At 37.3% G+C, this 22,800-nt stretch overlaps 2 protein-coding genes across 3 annotated transcripts in view; both read right to left on the reverse strand.

Annotated features, from left to right (window-relative positions):
• Positions 1-5,217: 5,217 nt before the first annotated feature.
• On the reverse strand, positions 5,218-11,837 carry LOC127620117 (GATA zinc finger domain-containing protein 1-like). Its single transcript, XM_052093220.1, has 5 exons — positions 11,419-11,837; positions 7,713-7,835; positions 7,550-7,609; positions 7,284-7,467; positions 5,218-7,057 (listed from the first exon to the last, which is right to left on the reverse strand). The coding sequence occupies exons 1-5, from the start codon at positions 11,596-11,598 to the stop codon at positions 6,876-6,878; spliced, it is 729 nt and encodes a 242-aa protein (XP_051949180.1). The 5' UTR covers positions 11,599-11,837; the 3' UTR covers positions 5,218-6,875.
• Positions 11,838-12,311: 474 nt separating this feature from the next.
• Positions 12,312-22,800, reverse strand: part of LOC127620173 (ankyrin repeat and IBR domain-containing protein 1-like) — a 41,384-nt gene continuing 30,895 nt past the window's right edge. Inside the window, exons 16-21 of one of the 2 annotated variants that reach the window (XM_052093293.1) lie at positions 21,071-21,249; positions 19,498-19,549; positions 18,480-18,554; positions 17,606-17,726; positions 17,463-17,506; positions 12,312-15,227 (exon numbers count right to left, since the gene is read on the reverse strand). In XM_052093293.1, the coding sequence (XP_051949253.1) occupies positions 14,496-15,227; positions 17,463-17,506; positions 17,606-17,726; positions 18,480-18,554; positions 19,498-19,549; positions 21,071-21,249 (1,203 nt within the window). In that variant the 3' untranslated portion in view covers positions 12,312-14,495. The remainder of the gene's footprint in view (positions 15,228-17,462; positions 17,507-17,605; positions 17,727-18,479; positions 18,555-19,497; positions 19,550-21,070; positions 21,250-22,800) is intronic. The other variant, XM_052093294.1, reaches the window with a different exon arrangement.

Here is a 22,800-nt window from a genome sequence, read left to right on the forward strand (position 1 = left end):
ACGATAAAATGCTCACTGTTTCAAAACAGCATCAGGCGTAAACAATATGCATGTTAACATTATTTTTTGTAAAATTACTTACTAACCGTTTCTCCTTAAATTATATTCAACTTTACAACTTTGTTGCTATGACAACGTAACCCTGTAAACCCTAAAACAACCATACAAACGACAATTTAAACAACTTTCCAGCTCAAATAATACTCAGAATAATTAATTTAATTGCTTTTATAAAATTATAAGCTTCACATTTCTGTCTATAAACCTTCCAAAAATTAACCCCATTTACTTCCATTGTAAGTGCCTCCGTGCATCCAAAATATTTGCTTTTGTAAGTCAAAATTAGTTTTTGTGGTAATTAACATTACGCCACAAATACTGTCGATTGAGCTTAACTTGTACTGAACGCAGAATATTTCTTTACATTTTAAGATTACAAACCCTAACTTTATACAATATAATAGTTTTTTTTTTTTCTTTCAGGAATTTGCATTTTCACTATTTGTATGTGAACACATTATTTTCACCATCTTTGTATGGGAAATTCTGCTCAAGTGGTGCAATGGCTTCATGATTTTTTGGAGGGTATCATTTCTATTTTTTCTCTTAAAGCCAGTTCTTTCACTTAACCGCTTACACCATGCAATTCTTTAAATACTTCCTTATGCTGTTTCCAAAACAATTAGATAATACTATCTATTATTCCTCATAATAACTTTGTGTCATATTTAATCTCTTCAGAACTTGTGGAATATTACAAACTTATTGATGACCCTTGCTCTCATTGTTGGACGCTGGTTAACTAATGATCCCCACACTTTTAAGATGTTCAGGTGTGAAAAATGGGCTTTCAACACTATCGCAGAGCTTATGAAAACACTATTAACTAGTAGAATAATGTTTCATGTATTCAGAAGATTTTTTTCATTAGTTTGCTTAAGCTAACATATTTCAAATCGTCTTTTTAGGGTTGTACGTATGACTGGTATCATCAGATGCTTTACATCCATGCAAGGCATGATCAGGACAGTTCAGGTCCTCACAAAATCCATAGCAGACATGAACATGTTCTTTCTCCTTTTTCTTGTCTTCATGATGGTACGTATAAATGTTTACACATTCATTTTTATATTGTTTCTGTTTAGATGCGCCAACTAAGTTGGTTTTTGTTTTGTTCTTTTTCAGGTGTATGCTGTTTGTGGGTTTTACCTATTCAGTACTGCAGTTCCATCAGCCTATGGGAGTTTATTTTCTGCCTTTTACACTCTGTTTGTCTGTTTAACACAAGATGGTTGGACAGCCATTTTTAGGATGTTTGAAGAGTATATAATACTTCTGCTTTCCAGAAACTTTCACAAGAATATTCACAAGCATTAAGAAACATTGTTTTCTTCCTTCTCCATCAGTCACAGTAACGTGTCCATATGTTTTTCAGTGACGAGGAGCTTTTTGGAACTTTTTTGTTCTTTGCCATCTTTATCTTCTGCGGTACCCTCATCTTTGGATTTTTTGACGCCATTTTCATAGGCAACCTGCACATGTCAAAGCCAGACCAAACAGAGCAAGAAAGTCCAACAGATAATGCCTTCTCTAAGGTATTTCTGAAATATGTCAGTGAGAAAGAACAACTCCAAAATGTATTTAAACTTTTCTACTTTTAGGCACTTTTGAAAAAACGAAGAACCACTTTAAGGGAATATTCCGGGTTCAATACAAGTTAAGCTCAATCGAAGGGTCAATGGAGGTTCTTCTCCAGCACCGTCCTATTATACAGTCCATTCCCTGTCAAGCACCAGCTATATAAACGACTGTACAATCATAAAACGTTGGTAGTGTAAATGGATTATATGCAATGAATTGGAAGAATAAAAATATGGAGTTACATTATTTTGTCCATCCTTGTAAAATCATTGTCCTTTTATACTTATGGAAAAGGTGGTTCAGGATACAAAACTCATACCAAATCCAAACATTTTACTCCCTACTTCCACCAGCCCCTTTAGCAGTGACTTAAACAAAACAATAATAATTAAAAAAATTTTTTTTTAAAAAAACACCTCTAGAAAATGTAACACAAATCTTATAATGTTTTGACTCAACAGTGATTGTCAAGGACATTATTTGATGTTCTGTACTTTCAGAATGTGGACATTATTTGAACTTTATTACCACCTGCTCGTGAAATCTCCAAACTGCTAATACAGGAACTGAATTTGGACTTTGCGCTGAGGTAAGAGGTGGTATTGAATCGTCTTAGCGCGATGACGAAATTCTTAGGAAAATAGTCAATTGTGCTTTGCGCTACTTCATTTACTTATACAGTACACCCTCAGTAACGCACTCGCACCCATGGCCATTTGTGCTGGCACAATAACGGTTCATAGAATATGGCTCTCACGAAAATTGGATAAGACGTTACGCACGGTCGTAGCGTGTTGTGCTGCACTTTACGCACTTACGAAATTAAAGTCCTGTGTGTTAACAGAACATTAGTTTGATAAAACTGCTTAATAACCTTTTCTGTGTAAAGTTAAATCCAATTTTACAACTTCAAAACCATGACGACGCAATGCCATAAAACCTGTAATCCCGCAAAAAGACAATTTTTTTACAATTTAACAGCTCAAATAATACACAAGTTTAAATGCAAGAATTAAATGATAAGCTTCACCTTTCCCTCCAAAAATTGGCCTCATTCACTTCCATTGTAAGTACCTCACTGTAACCTCGATATTTGTTATTTTATTTTTTTTTAAGAAAATTAGGGATGTTAAAATAACTTTTTGTGATAATCAACATTCTGACAAATGCTGTCGAGAGAGTTCAACTTGTATTGAACCCACAATATTTCTTAAATCAGCACCTATTTCTTAAATATTGTACAGCTTTTAAACAGTTAAACATGCTTAAACAAGCAACCACCCAGAACAACTTCGTAACACTCTAAAAACAACCGTAGCAACCACATAAGAACACCCCAGCATCTTGGCAAAAAGTTTTGCATGGATGAGCACCCCTTACATTTTCTTTAGAAAATGCAAAATTGTGTGTTAGTTTATAATGCAAAAAACTTTCATGTTTCAAAACATAAACAGGAGAGACCAGAGGACAATGCCATACTGGAGGAGGTGATAAAGAAAATAGCCAAGTGTCAAAAGACATTGAAGAGTGGATACCTAGAGAAACTGACAGTAGAAACCTATGAGGATTTAGTCATCGTTATATCAGCAATACAGAGGAATCTAGATGAATGCATGGAGATTCGTCAAGAGATAGAAATGTATGTTTCAATGTAGTAGAAACATTTGTGGGGGAGGGGGGTGGTTAAATACTGGTAATTTCTAGGTACTCCATCCCAGCTTAAAGGTATTGTTTGCCCCAAAATGAAAATTCTCTCATCATTTCTTCACCCTCATGCAATCACAGATGTGTATGACTTTCTTCAGAACATCAATAAAGATTTTTAGAAGAAAAATACAGCTCTGTAGGTCCATACAATGCAAGTGAATGGTAATTAGAAGGATGCTGGTTCAAGACCCACAGCCACCACCATTGTGTCCTTGAGCAAGGCACTTAACTCCAGGTTGTTCCGGGGAGATTGTCCCTGTAATAAGGGCTCTGTAAGTCGCTTTGGATAAAATCGTCTGCCAAATGCATAAATGTAAATGTATACGAAGGAAACCATCCATATTGTTCCAGTGGTTAAATCTATATCTTCAGAAGCTATATGATAGATATAGGTGAGAAATTATAAAATATTAGTCCTTTTTTACCCTAAATCTCCACTTCCACTTCTACATCTGAAAGCCACATGTGGTGCCTGTTTAGTTACACTTTCACATCTTTAATAAAGGTGGAGATTTACAGTTAAAAAGGACTTACATTTTGACCGGTTTCTCACTCATACCTATCATTTCGCTTCTGAGAACATGGATTTAACCACTTGAGTCTAATGGATTACTTATGTTTCCTTTGTGTCATTTTTGGAGCTACAAAGGTCTGATCACCATTCACTTGCATTGTATGGACCTACAGAGATTAAATATTCTCCTAAAAATCTTTATAAGTGTGCTGCCTAAGAAAGAAAGTCATACACATCTGGGATTGCATAAGGGTGAGTAAATGATGAGAGAATTTAAATTTTGGGGTGAACTATCCCTTAAAGATTGGTTGTAGAAATGGAAAAGAAATAAAATCTGATAATATCTGTAGGATTGTAGAGGAGGTGTATAAAAAAAAGCACGATCATGGGCCTACGGCATATAGGAAAACTCTCTCCCTGGAGAACCAACTCAAAAATGAGCTTGCCACTGGAGATATACTCTCCACTCTCATCAACTTGGAAAAGGTGAGTTCCAGATATATTCTAAACATTTACTAAAAATAACCTTTTGTAGCATTTGCCCAATAAAACATAGGCAGAAATACATAATTGCTCATATCCACATCATCCAGTTTTATTAAATTAAGAATTCATAAAATGAGATGGAATCTATTTCAGGCACACATCTTAGACACCAGCACAAACTCACCACACCTGGACAGGGGCTTGATATTCCATGCAGCTAAACAGATCTCATCTCAAGCAGACCTCTCAGCCACTGTAAACTCAAATACTTCTGTGAGAAGCACAGAGGACAAATGAGTTGTAACCTGAGTGGTATCAAGTTATATTTTTAAACATGATCTTCTTGTCTGAATAAAGATTTAAGCTTGTAAAAGGGCTTAGCAGAACTCTTTATTCAGTGAATATCTGCTACAAAATTGTCAATCCGAATCTTGTTACATATTAACTGTACTTGAAGTTTCCATTTTATCTAATGCAACTCCACTGAATCACATTCAAAAATGCTCATGAATATTCTGTACATTAAGTTGTAAATTTATTTGTTATATAAATACATACAGTGCATCTGGAAAGTATTCACAACACTTCACTTTTTCCACATTTTATGTTACAGCCTTATTCCAAAATGGATTAAATTCATTATTTTCCTCAAAATTCTACAAACAATATCCCATAATGACAACATGAAAGAAGTTTGTTTGAAATCTTTGCAAATGTATATAAAAATATATATATATATATATATATATATATATATATATATATATATATATATATATATATATATATAAATAAATATATATATATATATATATATAATTTATTTATATTTATTTATTATATATATATATTTTTTTTTAACTACACACACACACACACACACACACACACACACACACACACACACGTTCATAAGTATTCACAGCCTTTGCTCAATACTTTGTTGAAGCACCTTTGGCACCAATTACAGCCTCAAGTCTTTTTTTGTATGATGCTACAAGCTTGGCACACCTATTTTTGGGCAGTTCCTCATATTCTTCTTTGCAGGACCTCTCAAGCTCCATCAGTTTGGATGGGGGGCGTCGGTACACAGCCATTTTCAGATCTCTCCAGAGATGTTCAATCGGGTTCAAGTCTGGGCTCTGGCTGGGCCACTCAAGGACATTCACAGAGTTGTCCCATAGCCACTCCTTTGTTATCTTGGCTGTGTGCTAAGGGTCGTTGTCTTGTTAGAAGATGAACCTTTGCCCCAGTCTGAGGTCCAGAGCACTCTGGAGCAGGTTTCCATCAATGATGTCTCTGTACATTGCTGCATTCATCTTTCCCTCGATCCTGACTAGTCTCCCAGTTCCTGCCTCTGAAATACATCCCCACAGCATGATGCTGCCACCATCATGCTTCACTGTAGGGATGGTATTGGCCTGGTAATGAGCAGTGCCTGGTTTCCTCCAGACATGACGCTTGCCATTCAGGGCAAAGTGTTCAAACTTTGTTTCATCAGACCAGAGAATTTTGTTGAGAGTCCTTAAGGTGCCTTTTGGCAAACTCCAGGCGGGCTGTCATGTACCTTTTACTGAGGAGTGGCTTCCGTCTGGCCACTCTACCGTACAGGCCTGACTGGTGGAGTGCTACAGAGATGGTTGTTCTTCTGAAAGGTTCTCCTCTCTCCTCAGAGAAATGCTGGAGCTCTGTCAGAGTGACCATCGGGTTCTTGGTCACCTCCCTACCTAAGGCCCTTCTCCCCCTATTGCTCAGTTTGACCGGGCGGCCAGCTCTAGGAAGAGTCCTGGTGGTTCCAAACTTTTTCCATTTATGGATGATGGAGGCCACTGTGCTCATTGGGACCTTCAATGCTGCAGAACATTTTCTGTACTCTTCCCCAGATCTGTGCCTCGATACAATCCTGTCTCGGAGGTCTAGACAATTCCTTGGATTTCATGGCTTGGTTTGTGCTCTAACATGCACTGTTAACTGTGGGACCTTATATAGAAAAGTGTGTACCTTTCCAAATCATGTATAATCAACTGTATTTACCACAGGTGGACTCCAATCAAGTTGTAGAAACATCTCAAGGATGATCAGTGGAAGCAGGATGTATCGGAGCTCAATTTTGAGTGTCATGGCAAAGGAAGTGAATACTTATGTACATGTGATTTTTGTATTGTTTTTATTTTTAATAAATTTGCAAAGATTTCAAACAAACTTCTTTCACGTTGTCATTATGGGGTATTGTTTGTAGAATTTTGAGGAAAATAATGAATTTAATAAATTTTAGGTTAAGGCTGTAACATAACAAAATGTGGAAAAAGTGAAGCACTGTGAATACTTTCTGGATGCACTGTATATATATATATATATATATATATATATATATATATATATATATATCCTGGTCCAAGCATAATTGCTGTCATATGTCAGTTCAATATTTGAAATTTCATTCAATTGTCTTCTTTTCTTTTCCTAAAAAAAAAAAAAATCCCTTGTAATTTCTTAAAAAGTCTTATAGTCATTTTAAGGGTTAACTTCACCCTACAGATTCTTTGATGGCAACAGCAGGTGTTGGTCCTAAATAAGTCCAGATGTAGCCTTTTTCAGGACGAACTGGTATTGTTGGGAAAGGGCAACTCCTTGATTTAAAATACTCTGATGGGGCATGACAGACAAACTCCAGGTATTCCATTTTTCTTGGCAAGTCCTCTTCTGGGCCTATGTCAAGAAAGAAATGCATTTATACAGTAAGTCATAAAATAATTTTAAAAGTTTCTCTTTAACAAGCTCTGAATAGGGAATATGACAGTCCTGGTGATGCATCCAGGTTGACCAAGTGAATTCACATTTCCTTTAACAATTTGGCTGATAAACTTTTTGTAGATTTGACATTATTTTAAGTGGAGAACATTTTTCAGGAACAGACATTTGTGCATGAACTTACCAACAATGTAAGTGCCTGGATCAAACCGATCTCGTGGACTGGCCTGAGTTGGGATCAGCCAAGTTAATGCAGCACTCTTCTCACAGTACTGGTCCTGGATGAAACCACGAATCTGTGCATAATATGGTTTCCCATCCTCCTCGTCTATTACTTTAATGACATCACCTATCTGATAGTAGACACCCTAAACACAAAGAGTGCAGGTTAGTGAATGCAGTGTATATGTGGCAGTAAGAAAAACATTTTGAACACAGGAGAAAAGTTACCTTGTAAAACATGGACTCAGATGTAATGATTGTCGACACAGACTCTGGTGCTTTGATTGGCTATATTTAAGGACATAACAAATAAAAGTTTTTACATATTTTATAAAAAACATATAGATACAGGAATAAAAACCATACACAAGCCTGAATGACAAGCACTTACATTTTTCAATTTGAAAATGTGTCGTCTACCCTTTCCTTTGGTTGAAACTTTTTTCTCAGATGCTGGCGCTTTGTACTTGGTGCTCCGTAACCGAGCTGAGCGTCTGTGTATCTCCTGTTTGAACTACAAAAAAAGAAAAATGATTCATGGTGAATCAATTAAATGATATGATGCTTGTTGTTTTCGTACGGATCAATTAAGTTACTCAAAAATACATACAAAATAGAGTTCATACAAATCCTTTACTTGAATACACCTCCACTATGATGAACATGCTTCCATCAGTTCAAAGTGACTTTAATATGTGTGTTAACATGATTTTACTGTTATAAATTGCTTACTTACCTTTTCTGTGTATAGGTAAGTTATAGCCAATTTTACAACTTTTTGCCATGTTGATGTAATTTCAAACCCTAAAATGACTGTTGAAATTACGATTTAAACAACTTTAATTGTTCTGTTAAAACATGTATTATTTGAGCTTTGATGAAAGTGCTTTTATAAAATTATAAGCTTCACATATTTGCTTTTAAACCCTTCCAAAAATTGGTCCCATTCACTTGCATTGTAAGTGCTACACTGTAACCTCGATTTCTGCTTATTTTTTTTTAAGAAAAGGAGGGACGATTCGAAATTGTCTTTTGTAATAATCAACATTATGCCACAAATCCAGTCTATAGAACTTACATTTGTATTCAACCCAGAATATTCTTTTAAAGCTGAATTCTTGGCAAAAGAAATGGAACAAGTAGTTTGGAATAATGTTTTATTGTTAATTCTTTAAAAATGCAGTGAAACCATTTTGTTTTAAACTATTAATATTTGAACTTTTGTCGATCGAATCAAAGTCAGGTGGAGTAACCAACCTGCAGGTTATCGTGCTGTTGTCATAATAAACAAAGAAAGAAAAAATCTGCAAACAGGAACCCCTTTTACCCCAATTGACTCAAGTTAACTTGATATTCGTGATTTATAAAATGTATATTTGTAAAATAATGTTTTTTAAAAGTTTTCAAACCTTTTTCAATGTAATCATTATTATTACGTTTGAATTTTCTTTTTTTTATAATGATTAACACAGTTGAGGTCAGAAGTTTACATACACTTTGGTTGAAGTCATTAAAACTAATTATTTTAACCAGTCCACAGATTTAATATTAGCTAACTATAGTTTTGGCAAGTTGTTTAGGACATCTACTTTGTTCATGATACAAGTAATTTTTCCAACAATTGTTTACAGACAGATTGTTTCACTTTTAATTGACTATATCACAATTCAAGTGGGTCAGAAGTTTACACACAAGTTAACTGTGCCTTTAAGCAGCTTGGGGAATGATGTCAAGCCTTCAGACAATTAGCTTCTGATAGGAGGTGTACTGAATTGCAGGTGTACCTGTGGATGTATTTTAAGGCCTAGCTTTAAACTCAGTGCCTCTTGCTTGACATCATGGGAAAATTAAATAAAATATGCCAAGACCTCAGAAAAAAAAATGTGGACCTCCACAAATCTGGTTCATCCTTGGGAGCCATTTCCAAATGCACCATGTTCATCTGTACAAACAACAGTATGCAAGAATAAACAGCATGGGACCATGCAGCCGTCATACCGCTCAGGAAGGAGACGCATTCTGTCTCCTAGAGATGAACGTTAGTTTGGTGCGAAAAGTGCAAATCAGTCCCAGAACAACAGCAATGGACCTTGTGAAGATGCTGGAGGAAACAGGTAGAAAGTATCTATATCCTATAGAAATTTCCTCTGGTCTGATGAAACAAAAATTTAACTTTATGGTGATAATGACCATTGTTATGTTTGGAGGAAAAAGGGTGAGGTTTGCAAGCCGAAGAACACCATCCCAAGCATGGGGGGTGGCAAGCATCATGTTTTGGGGGTGCTTTGCTGCAGGAGGGACTGGTCAAGTCATTTTTATTTGTATAGCGCCTTTCACAACACACACCGTTTCAAATCAGATTTACAGAAGAGCAGGCATTAACAGAAGATAAAACTGTAATGTCTATAATGTCTTAGAGTCATCATTGTGTAGTTTGATAAAATACGGTTGTGAATTGGATTTAAAAATAAGTAATCAAATAAAATTTGTATTTATAACACCAGTGAGCAAGCTGAAGGCGACTGTGGCAAGGAACACAAAACTCTATAAGATGTTGCACTGGTGCACTTCACAAAACAGATGACATCATGAGGAAGGAAAACAATATGGATATATTAAAGCAAAATCTCAAGACATCAGCCAGGAAGTTAAAGCTCATCGCAAATGGGTCTTCAACATGGACAATGACCCCAAGTATACCTCCAAAGTTGTGGCAAAATGGCTTGATGACAACAAAGTCAAGGTATTGGAGTGGCCATCACAAAGCACTGACCTCAATCTGACAGAACATTTTGTAGGAGACCTACAAACCTGACTAAGTTAAACACCAGTTCTGTCTGTTTGGCCCAGGAATGGGCCAAAATGCCAGCAACTTATTGTGAGAAGCTTGTGGAATGCTACCCAAAATGATTGACCTAAGTTAAACAGTTTTAAGGCAATGCTACCTAATACTAACAAATTGTATGTAAACATCTGACCCACTGGGAATATGATCAAATAAATAAAAGCTGAAATAAATAATTCTCTCTACTATTATTCTGACATTTCACATTCATAAAATGAAGTAGTGATCCTAATTGACCTAAGACAGGGAATGTTTTCTATGTTTAAATGTATTTGTCTAAGGTATATGTACACTCACTCACATATTTTCAAAGTGCAAGGAATGTATTTTTAGACTTTTTACTTAAAGGTGCAATATGTAATATACTTACTGTACTACAGCATACAACTATCATTCTATGTTATCAGAGATTTAGGAAACATGCTACGTTGAAATACTGGATTCTCCGAAAACAATGTTGCAGTCAGTATATTCTACTTTGAAAAGTCTGTTCCGGCCGGGCCGGAATTTCTGTTTGCTTTTTTGCTTGTGTGATCCCGCCTACTCACCAATAGTATTTCGACACCCCGGGCAGCCAGATATATAACAAATTAGCAGCAAACACAGCACGCTGCAGCCATGGAAGCCATCAATACATCTAGCTAAGATTGACAGTTATACAAAATCCACATGTGCTGGTTTATAATTGGCAAACAATATAAACATTGCAAATATATACATTAGCTGATCAAATTACAGTGTAAGGCTCGTCGCTTGCCATTGTCAGTTTGCTCGTTCCTGTTAAGTGTCCTCCCCTTGGCAACACGCGTGAGCTTCGAGTCTGGTTACGAATGGCCGAGGGAGACAACGCTCTCTAATATTTTTAATTTGGACTGCAGTACCCATTTTAAACGCTTGATGTCAATCTTATATTTGCTCCTTCAATGGTTAAACCAAATAAATTTTTTTTTTACATTATTTTTTCATGTTGTACATGATTTTTTTTATGTATGAAATGAAAATGGATACAAACTATAACTTTCAACATACCTGGCACGTTTTTAGAACTAAAGATAAAACAAAATCATTTTTATAATTTCTGACATTTGTCGATGACCCTCATTCTGTGAATGAAACCGTGTACACACTAACTTTTCAACGCCTTTAAAGAAACCACATTGTACCACAAGGGCGCGAATTCCTGCGCTTGCAATACAGATGATGTGAAAACATTTTGAGGTTTGAACAGGTTAAAAAAATATATATGTCAAACCTGTTTTCCTCCGCCATTATTCTGCTGGATGGTGGATGAAGCGGTTGTTCCGGAACCTACAATGGCTATACTTTTACCCGTGCAGTTGTTACACAAAATTTCCCCCTGGTTTCCCTTTTTCCACATGGAAGAAGAGTTTGTCTTGCAGACAGCACAACATGGCTTTAAACCAAGAGGCATGTTTGTTGACCGCAAGCAGCAGTCTGCCTACGTTGGGTTTAGAGTGTACAACTGTGATGGAGCCAGCAAATTATTACTGTTCAAAACCGATTCACTTCTCGGTTAAACTGCGATTTCAGCCCAATGCCTAGAATAAAAATCAATTTTGAATTATTTGTACCATTAGTTCAACATTAAAATATAAGCATCACTTTGAAAACAACGAATGTTATGTGCCGTTTCTTTTGGGATGCAGCAGGCAAAATAATTCCGGGAATAAATTCAGTTATGAATTTTAAAATAAAAGTCCTGTTGTTCCCGTCCTTATTTCAAAATAAAGCTGGAATAGAATGTCTGGTAGAAAGAATCCACTTGATGGCGCTGTTTAATCAGTAAATAGAGACAGACAAAAAAAAATGGCTGCATTTCACACTTTTTAATCTGGGCGAACCTTGGGCGAAATACTTTATTTATTGGCTAAACATTACAAACCGGGAATGTATCAAGTATAGTCTATGAAAGTGCAATGACAATTCAATGTTAATGGTCAAATTTATATAATAATAATAAAAATAAAAAAAGTTTAAAAAAACAAACAAAACAAATGAGATATAAAATACCATCACCATAAATATCTAACAGGAAGCAGGAAATAATAATCGAAAATCAATCATCACACAATATTCAGATTAAGATGTAAAAACTGCCCATGTCTTAAAATGCAAGGTGATGTATGGCGAAGGGCAGAAAAGTAAAAACTGGCCTTCATTTTAAGCAAGATTTGATCAGAGGGAATAAAGCCAAACTAAATGCACCAACTATAATTACCAACTCTAAATTGTCTATTTTCCCTCTTCTCTTCACTCTATGATCATATGGTCCTAACCCTTAAAAAACACATCTAAAGAGCCACACACAAATTATAATGTTTTAAGAGATGCAGTCAAATCATGGCAACCTTTTCACTGCAGAAAAGACACGTGTTGTCAATATGAACCAAATACTCTCCCATTTAGAAAGAAATGCATACTTTTTAACATTTCATTGATTGAGTACAGAGTTGATTGTAGTTAATAGACACGTCAAACACTAACATAATTAGGTAACATGTATATAAATAAGAAAAAAGGCACACTGATGAGCAACCTCAATCACCATTCAGTTTCATTGTATGGGGCAAAAAAGATGCAATGAAGGTGAATTGGCTGTCATTCTTCATAAAATCTCCATTTGTCTTCCATGGAAAAAGTCACTCATACAGGTTTGGAACAACATGAGGGTGACAGAATAATGACAGAATTTAAATTTTGAGATGAACCATACTTTTAAGTTGTACGTAACCTGGAATATTCTATAGTGATATAGTGAAGAGATATAGTGGTTAAGATAGGAAAACAGCTATCACCACAGTGAGAAATGATTTATGGATTAGAATAAGTTTGGACACACATACTGTATGTACAGCTTTTGTTGTTAAACAGAATGACTTCCTATGTTTCTGACAGAAGGGAAGAGTCACACACAAACTAAATCATAAATAACACTGTAAATACATGTCTGTGTTGCTTTAGAAGACCAGTGGAGTGCCTTTATAGGTATCTATTATGCATGAGCACAATGAAATACACAACACTGGATATCAGAAGTATTGTGTTTAGTAGTCACAATAGATTAGATAAGAAATCCAATCACATTTTCAGGAGAGTTCATTTACAAGTAGTATTTTGTTTTTGAACTGAAAATATTCCTTTGATGCACTTCTAAATGAATGCAGGACTGCATGACAGTACACTGAAATAGAAATAACCTAATTGGTAATATTTGAAATGTGCATTATGCTATATGCATCAATTAACTTGCATTAAATGTGGCATGATTAACAAATAGGGAATTTGTGTCTTCAAATGGAGCCACAAATTGGCATTGCTAAATAAGAGGTCTGTTGTAGTTCTATACTATAAAACACAGAAGGGGAAAGAACTCGCAAGATCAGGTCTTAATGGTGGCTTGACTTCACACACCCTTTTACAGTAACTGTAATAGCCCAGAAACATTTGATTGACACTCAATTAATTTCAGCAATCATCTATTTTCATCTGTATGTAAAAAAAATTTTTCTTGTCAGAAAGTTTAAACCATATTTAAAATACATCGGTTTCATATTCTTTCGACTATTTTAATTTGTTTTTAGAGAGTGCACCCAAAAAAGAAAATTTTGCCATAATTTACTAACCCTCATGTCAGAGAGATTTAGTTAAGGACTGACATCCTCTTTCCCAATCCATATGCATTGTATGGAAAAACAGCAGCATCAACATTTTTTTAATTGTTTCCTTGTGTTCCACCAAAAAAACTATCCCTTTAAATGAAGAATGAACCCACTTTATAATAGGTTTTTTCATGCACTATGTACTTAAGCATTTGATACAATGTACTTATTTAAATATGTGTTATATTGTACTTGCATTTAAAGTGCCTGCATTTAATGACATCTGTTGTTACACTGTTAACCTAAACCCCTAATCCTAACCCTAACCAATCCCTTAGCCTAAACCCTAATCTAAATCCTAACTCTACCCATACCTCAACAGCAGCAAATGTGAATCTTGTGAGAATTTTGTAGCAACATATACAGTAAGTACATTGTATTTTATGTATCTTAATGTTAGTACACAGTAGTGAAAGACACCTAATATAAAGTGGCAAAGATGAATGAATCTCTCATATATTACAGATTCGCTCATGGCACCCAAAGCAAGACACTCTCTTTATTCTTTCACCAGATGCACACCAATACGACAAGCCCTGTCTAACACCATTGCACCAGATTAGTTATTTATACAGACACAGTTTCGCTTAAATTTAGTGTTTTGGCACAATAAGAGCACTCTGTTGGTGAATTTAACTGAACTAATTCCTCACACAAGGTGCATTTCTTCCTCCCACTCTGAAAGGTCATTTACCTGGACATCACATTCACTACTGCTCTCTTGACAAACAGTGAGATCTTCACTTCTGCCCAAATCCTCCAAGTCTGGCTCTACTTTTGACGGTTGTGCATCATCCACACATTCTACTTCCAAATGTTGTGGCATCAACATGCCTGCACTCTCTTTCGTCAGAGGTGGGGAACCCTGCTCTGGCCTCCCCACCTCATTCTCCTCCTCCTGGGGTTTAACAGGTTCTTCGTGTCCCTCTCCAGAAACGAGTGGATCAGGACCGGCATTCGAGGGTATCAGTGCAATGCTCTGTGGGTTCATATCATGAAACCAGGCCATAATGTTGCCAAGCAGGTTGGCATTGGTGGAAGGGTCCAGGCAGTCTGGATCAGTAGGGGTGAAGGCATTACCCAAGGCATTAGGGTAGGAATTCATGTTAAAGGGTGTGTAATGGCTGGTAATATTGCCCAGTCTCATAAGGCTGTCTCCCAGTTCCAGGAGCTCGGAGCTGCTCATGGAAGCCCGGGGGGGATCCACAGTATGGGGGGCACAATCCAGTCTAGAGGGCAGAGAGGAGCCACTGGCTCCTATAGAGGGGTCAGTACTGAGCACATCCTGAGACTCTATGTCCAAGGCCAGCCCGGACTCCTGTAGGGACAGCTGAATAGCCAGGAGAATATTTGGGTCATCCTCATCCAAAGACCCAAGTGCCTGAGGCAAAAAAAATAAAACAAACAAACAGGGATTTAAGTCAAATAGCTCAATAGATGCAGTCTGATTCTCAAAGAAAATAAAGCTTCTTTGAATATTCTTCAAAATGTTTCTAATAAAATGCATATTAAAACATGTGGGAGATTTTGCAATCTAATTAAAAAAACTGACACCAAGAAATACCAAAACAACTCAGATATGAAGTAATATGAAACTAAACGATGTAAGTCTTATGGTATTAAATAATCCATGAAATGGAGCTTTGTGGCTTTTAGTTAATGTTTATTAGCTTTAATGCCATCTATATTCTAATACAGTGTTTCCCGCTGTAACAGCACCATCCGTAAAGATCAAACAACCCTTAATCGACAAAAAAACCCAAAGATGTGAACCAAAAGCCTACAGTGCATTCAGAAAGTATTCAGACCCCTTCATTTTTTCACATTTTGTTGTTGCAGCCTTGTGCTAAAATGCTTTAAATTATTATTTTGTTTCACATTAATCTACACTCCGTACCCCATATTGACCATGCAAACAATAGATTTTTGCTAACTAAAATATATAACTTTTTTTTTCTACTAAAAAGAAAAACTGAAATATCACACTGACATAAGTATTTCGACCCTTTTATATGACGTTGAGATGTTTCTACACTTGAAATTTAGCTCCAGTGCATTCCATTTCTCTGGATCATCTTTGAGATGTTTCTACACTTTGATTGGAGACCACCTGTGGCAAATTTAGTTAATTGGACATGATTTGGAAAGGCACACACGTTTATAAAAGGCTGCACAGCTGAAAATGCATATCAGAGCAAAAACCAATCCATGAGGTCAAAGGAACTGGCTGCAAAGCTCAGACAGGATTGTGTCGAGGCACAAATCTGGACAAGGCTACAAAAAGTTCTGCTACATTGAAGGTTCCCAAAAGCACAATGGCCTCCATAATTCTTATAGAAGTTTGGAACAACCAGGACTCTTCCTAGAGCTGGCCGCCCTGCCAAACGGAGCAATCAGGGAGAAGGGCCTTAGTAAAAGTTGACCAAGAACCTGATGGGCACTCTTGTTGAGCTCCAGAGATAATGTGTGGAGATGGGAGAAACTTGCAAAAAGGACAACCATCACTGAAACATTCCACCAATCTGGGCTTTATGGCAGAGTGGCCAGATGGAAGCAAAAAAGCACCTAAAAAAAAAGCAGAAACAAGTTCCTCTGGTCTGATGAAATTAAATTTGAACTGTTTGAAATTTGGCCTCAATTCCAAGCAACATGTTTGGAGGAAACCAGGCACCACTTTTCACCTGCACAATACCATCCCAACGGTGAAGCATGGTGGTGGTAGTATCGTGCTGTGGGGGTATTTTTCAGTGGTAGGGATTGGGGGACTGGTCAGGGTTGAAGGAATGCTGAATGCAGCAAAATACAGAGATTGCCTTAATGAAAACCTGATCCAGAGCGCTCAGAACCTCAAACTGGTTCTGAGACTGAACTCATTTGTCACCAACAGGACAATGACCCTAAGCATACAGCCAAGACAACACAAGAGTGGCTTTGGGACAACTCTGTGAATGTCCTTGAGTGGCCAAGCCAGAGCCCGGACGAGAACCCAATCGAACATCTTTGGTGAGACCTGAAAATGACTGTCCAGTGACATCCAACCTGACAGAGCTTGAGAGGATCTGTAGAGAAGAAATGGCAAAAAAAAAAATCCCTAAATCCAGTTGTGCCAAGTTTGTCGCATCATACCCAAAAAGACTTGATGCTGTAATCGCTGCCAAAGGTGCATCAACCAATGAGTTAAGGGTCTGAATACTTATGACAATGTGATATTTCAGATTTTTATTTTTAATAAATTTGGAAATTTATCCAAAATCAATTTTTTTGCTTTGTCATTTATGGGGTATGGAGAGTAGATTGATGTGAAAAAAATATATATAATTAAAACATTTTAGCATAAGTCTGCAACATAACTAAATATATGTAAACATTTTATAATTAATTATAAAAAATTCTGATTAATGTCTCAAAAACATGAATAACCAACACTCTCACCATAATGCCACCTGTAACAGACTAGCAAGAAGCAAATCATTGTTCACGGCTGTGACATAAACTGCAACGCCAGGCAAAACAGGAAGGAAATTATCAAGCTATATCAAGGAGTTTTTTAATCTTACTTTAACATCACCTATAACATTAGAAAAACATACATAACACATATGAACACAATATTCACCGTGGAGATTCCATGTCTTTGTGAACCGCCTCCATCATCTGTTTCTGTGGACACAAATTGGACAGATGTGGCTCTTTTAAAATAATCTTTTAAATTAAATTTCTATTGTAAAATTATGCAAGGTCACAATCTAGGAGCTGTACCTAAAGTGTTGTCATTGGAATCGTGGGGTTCAGGGGTGGTACTGTGGAGGCTCTGCAGTCTGAGCAGGTCTCCTCTACGCCGCTGCCTGTGTCTGCGTCTGTACTGAAAATCTGAGTATTCCTGCAGGAACCATCAAGGACAGATTAATTGCAAAAATACTTGATTTGTCAATGAGGAGCAATTAAGGATGAGAATGGGTCATGTTCTTCTTTGGAAAACATGGATAGACTCCCATAAGATAAATAAATGAAAAAGAAACAAAATTACTCATACAATTTGGTTAATAAATTATAATGTCCCATTTGAGAATTGTAGTCTTTTGGCCCCATTCCATATAATTTAAAGGAATATTCTAGTTTAAAAACTAGTTAAGATCAATCGACAGCATTTTTGACTCCTCCATGTTGCAATGAATTTCTGTTGTTTTCAATATTATGCCACAAATGCTATCGATTGAGCTTAACTTGTATTGAACATGGAATACTGCTTTAAGCCTATTGCCAAATAAAAATGTTTTTAAAAATGCAACAAACTGCTTATATTTTCCGAATTCTACAGCTGTTAAAAAGCTGCAGACCATTCACACAGGCACACTGAATGCATGAAAAAGCAACCTACGACAGTGTCCAAATTTCAAGAATGGTGAAGTTGACCACAGGACAGGAATTCTACTTCAATTAATCATTTGAATTGAGCAATGGCATAGTCCTTTCTGGGTTATTCCAGTAGATGACCAGCCTTTAAAAGCTAGAAACTATATTACATTTAAAACTAATTCCAGATTGAATGAGGTTCATATAGCACATAGTCACGAATTTAAATTGACATTGGACCAAATTTGAAGAATGTTCGGCTTTTTCTCTTCAGTAGTACCTGTGGCTGGCCTCCTGGATTGTAATTGCTGTCACGCTGTGTGTTTGATCCCCGTACTGGGTGATTCCTCACCATCTTTGGACACAGAATGAGATTCAATGACTGCTAGTACAATACAGCAACACACATTTCTCTTACATTTAAACTAGGGGGGCACCACTCAACTATATGAGAAGAATAAATGTACCGCAGCAACCGGTCATTACACACTCGATTAATTCTAAAAGCAAACTTAGAACGAGCATGCAGTCTATAATTGTTTTAATATAAAATGATGTCCACATAGATCCTACATACCTCTAGACTGCATCACTGCAAGGGTTTTCATGTATTGATAAACTCATGGGATAGAATCATGGCACGCTATTCCCTCTTGTCGCTAATTTTTATAGACACTGAAGTGCCTATGCTCCATGCTACTACTAGAACTCGATAAAGTAAAGCAAGAGGTCCAGCACTTCTTGCCCAAGGCAGCAAAGTCCAATGAATATGAATGAGAAACAAGTGAGTAAAAGATATATGCAATATATATCAGTGTAGCAGGGTGGAGAGTGGGGCCGGGTCGTGATTCCGCACACCCGGCCCCTAATTAGGCCGACGAAGCCCGAGAGGGATATAAAAAAAAAAAGTGTCTCTTGGTTAAGTTTATTCTTAAAATATTATTTATATTATCAAGCCGGTTCTCGCTTCCTCCTTTCCACTGAACTATGTTACACTGGTGCCACAACCCAGGAAGGAGGAGGAATGTGCCGTAGTAGAGCCCTGCCACAATCAGGATTGCAATACACTAAACAAAAGCAATATTATCATATTACGACCTAGATATTAATATAATATTGAATCACCAGGTCCCTGTTGATTCCTACCCTTAATTTAGCACAGACACCACAAATTCAGAGAGTATTATTAGTCTAGTGAGCTACAACTCTGGCTGCTTGTGTGAGCTTTGCAATAGCAATAGCAGAAGTTAGTTAAAAACAGAAAATGTAAATACAAAACCACAAAGATACACTGATACCTCAGGCGATGCAAATCCCAGATATTCCCAGTCCCAAGTCCCACCGGCAAAACTGCAAAAAGAGGAAGGTATTTTTCCAGTATTATAATGTTCATATAAAGTGGCAAGAAAAAGTATGTAAACCCTTTGGAATTAGCTGGTGTGTGTCAGTGTCTTGCTGCATCACCCAACTTTTACTGAGCTTCAGCTGGCATACAGCCACCATGACATTATCCTTTAGTATATTTTGATGAACTTGGGAATACATTTTTACCACGATGATGGCAAGCGTTCCAGGCCCTGAAGCAGTAAAGCAGCCCCAAATCATGATGCTCCCTCCAATGTACTTCAACGTTGGGAAGATGTTTTCATTTTGGGATGTGGTGCCCTTTTATGCCATAAGTAGTGCTGCTTGTTCTTCCCAAACAATTCAATCTTAGATTCATCAGTCTACAAAACATTTTCAAAGTAGCGTTGTAGAGTGTCAAGGTGGTTTTTGGTAAACTTCAGGCATGGAGCAATGTTTATGTTGATAAGCAGCGGCTTTCTTCATGGGGTCCTGCCATGGACACCATACCGGTTTAATGTTTTCTGCATATTACACTCATGAACAGAGATGTTAACCATTTCCAATGATTCTTTCAAGTCTTTAGCTGTCATTCTAGGGTTCATTTTCACTTCACTGAGCATTCTGCAGTGTGCTCTTTCAGTCAACTTGGCTGGACGGCCACTTCTAGGGAGAGTAGCCACAGTTCTAAATGATCACCGACAATTATCGACATTTTTACTTAGATCGATATCTAAGTTCTTCAAGATAACTTTGCAACTCTTTCCAGCTTTATGAAAAGTAACAATTCTTGATCGTAGGTCTTCTAAGATCTATTTATTGTGATGAATGGTCCATGTCAGCAAATGCTTCTTGTGAATAGAAAACTAAAAATGTTTGAGTGCTTTTTATAAGTCAAAGTCCCACACTGCAGACCTTGTTTCATTAACTGGATGTTAGGTTTGCCAACTTCTGACTCAAATTAGCTTTTGTTGACATCATTAGCCTAGGGGCTCACATATTTTTACAACCAACACTGTGAATGTTTGAATGATGTATTCAATATGTAGAAGAACAATAGAATAATTTGTGTGTTATTAGTTTAAAAATATGTTTATTTTCATCATTATTGTAACTTAGATGAAGATAAAACCAGATATTAACACAAATGTATACATAAATGCAGGCAATTTCAAGGAGTTCACATACTTTTTCTTGCCACTGTATGACACCTACATGTGTTTTACATTTGAAAATGACCTGATATTTCCAGGTTTTACATAACATTGGGAACCCTGTAGATTACATTTACATTTATGCATTTGGCAGACGCTTTTATCCAAAGCGACTTACAGTGCACTTATTACAGGGACAATCCCCCCTGGAGTTAAGCGTCTTACTCAAGGACACAATGGTGGTGGCCATGGGGTTAGAACCAGCGACCATCTGATTAACAGCCCTGTGCTTTAGCCACTACGCCACCACCACTCCATGATTAATAAAACATTTTGCAACACCCTGATAAAAAGAGGAAGCAATTGTCTTTACCTGCGGCGTGAAGCTTCAGGTGAATCATTTGGGGCAACACCTCGAGCCACAGAGGCCAAGAACTCCCGTCTCTTTTGCTGCACCAGATATGTAGCGCTGATTATCTTATGGCGAGGGGTGCGGAGGTAAGGCCTGTTCACCTTCTGAGCAAGATCCTCAGTGACCATCTCTAAATCAGTCTGTGTGAGACATGTGTGCAACAAAACGTTATGTAAGGCAGAAACATAAGTACAGTACATCCGGAAAGTATATACAGCGCAAGTGACAGAAATATTTTTGTTATGTTACAGCTTTATTCCAAAATTGATTAAATTCATTATTTTCCTCAGAATTCTACAAACAATACCCCATAATGACAACGTGAAAGAAGTTTGTTTAAAATCTTTGCAAATGTATAAAAATAAAAAATAAATAATTTTTTTTTTTTTTTTTTAAATCACATGTACATAAGTATTCACAGCCTTTGACATGACACTCAAAATTGAGCTCAGGTGCATCCTGTTTCCACTGATCATCCTTGAGATGTTTCTACAACTTGATTGGAGTCCACCTGTGGTAAATTCAGTTGATTATACATGATTTGGAAAGGCACACACCTGTCTATATAAGGTCCCACAGTTAACAGTGCATGTCAGAGCACAAATCAAGCCATGAAGCCCAAGGAATTGTCTGTAGACCTCCGAGACAGGATTGTACTGAGGTACTGATCTGGGGAAGAGTACAGAAAATGTTCTGCAGCATTGAAGGTTCCAATGAGCACAGTGGCCTCCATCATCCGTAAATGGAAGCTTGGAACCACCAGGACTCTTCTTAGAGCTGGCCGCCCAGCCAAAATGAGCGATCGGGGAGAAGGGCCTTAGTCAGGGAGGTGACCAAGAACCCGATGGTCACTCTGACAGAGCTCCAGCATTTCTCTGTGGGAGAGGAGAACCTTTCAGAAGAACAACCATCTCTGCAGCACTGCACCAATCAGGCCTGTACGGTAGAGTGGCCAGACAGAAGCCACTCCTCAGTAAAAGGCACATGACAGCCCGCCTGGAGTTTGCCAAAAGGCACCTGAAGGACTCTGACCACGAGAAACAAAATTCCCAGATTTCTTAAGATTGAATTATTTGCCCTGAATGGCAAGCATCATGTCTGGAGGAAACCAGGCACCGCTCATCACCTGGCCAATACCATCCCCTACAGTGAAGCATGATGGTGGCAACATCATGCTGTGGGGATGTTTTTCAGCAGCAGGAACTGGGACAGATGAATGCAGCAATGTACAGAGACATCATTGATGAAAACCTGCTCCAGAGCGCTCTGGACCTCAGACTGGGGTGAAGGTTCATCTTCCAACAGGACAACGACCCTAAGCACACAGCCAAGACAACAAAGAGGACAACAAAGTGGCTACGGGACAACTCTGTGAATGTCCATAGCCCAGACTTGAACCAGATTTAACATCTCTGGAGAGATCTGAAAATGGCTGTGCACCGACGCTCCCCATCCAACCTGATGGAGCTTGAGAGGTCCTGCAAACAAGAATGTAGGAAACTGCCCAAAAATAGGTGTGCCAAGCTTGTAGAATTATACACAGGAAGACTTGAGGCTGTAATTGGTGCCAAAGGTGCTTCAACAAAGTATTGAGCAAAGGCTGCGAATACTTATTTACATGTGATTTATTTTCTTTCTCTCTTTTTTAAAATTTTTAAACATTTGCAAAGATTTCAAACAAACTTCTTTCA

Source organism: Xyrauchen texanus, chromosome 26 (genome assembly GCF_025860055.1).
Source record: "Xyrauchen texanus isolate HMW12.3.18 chromosome 26, RBS_HiC_50CHRs, whole genome shotgun sequence".
NCBI classification, from domain to species: domain Eukaryota; kingdom Metazoa; phylum Chordata; class Actinopteri; order Cypriniformes; family Catostomidae; genus Xyrauchen; species Xyrauchen texanus.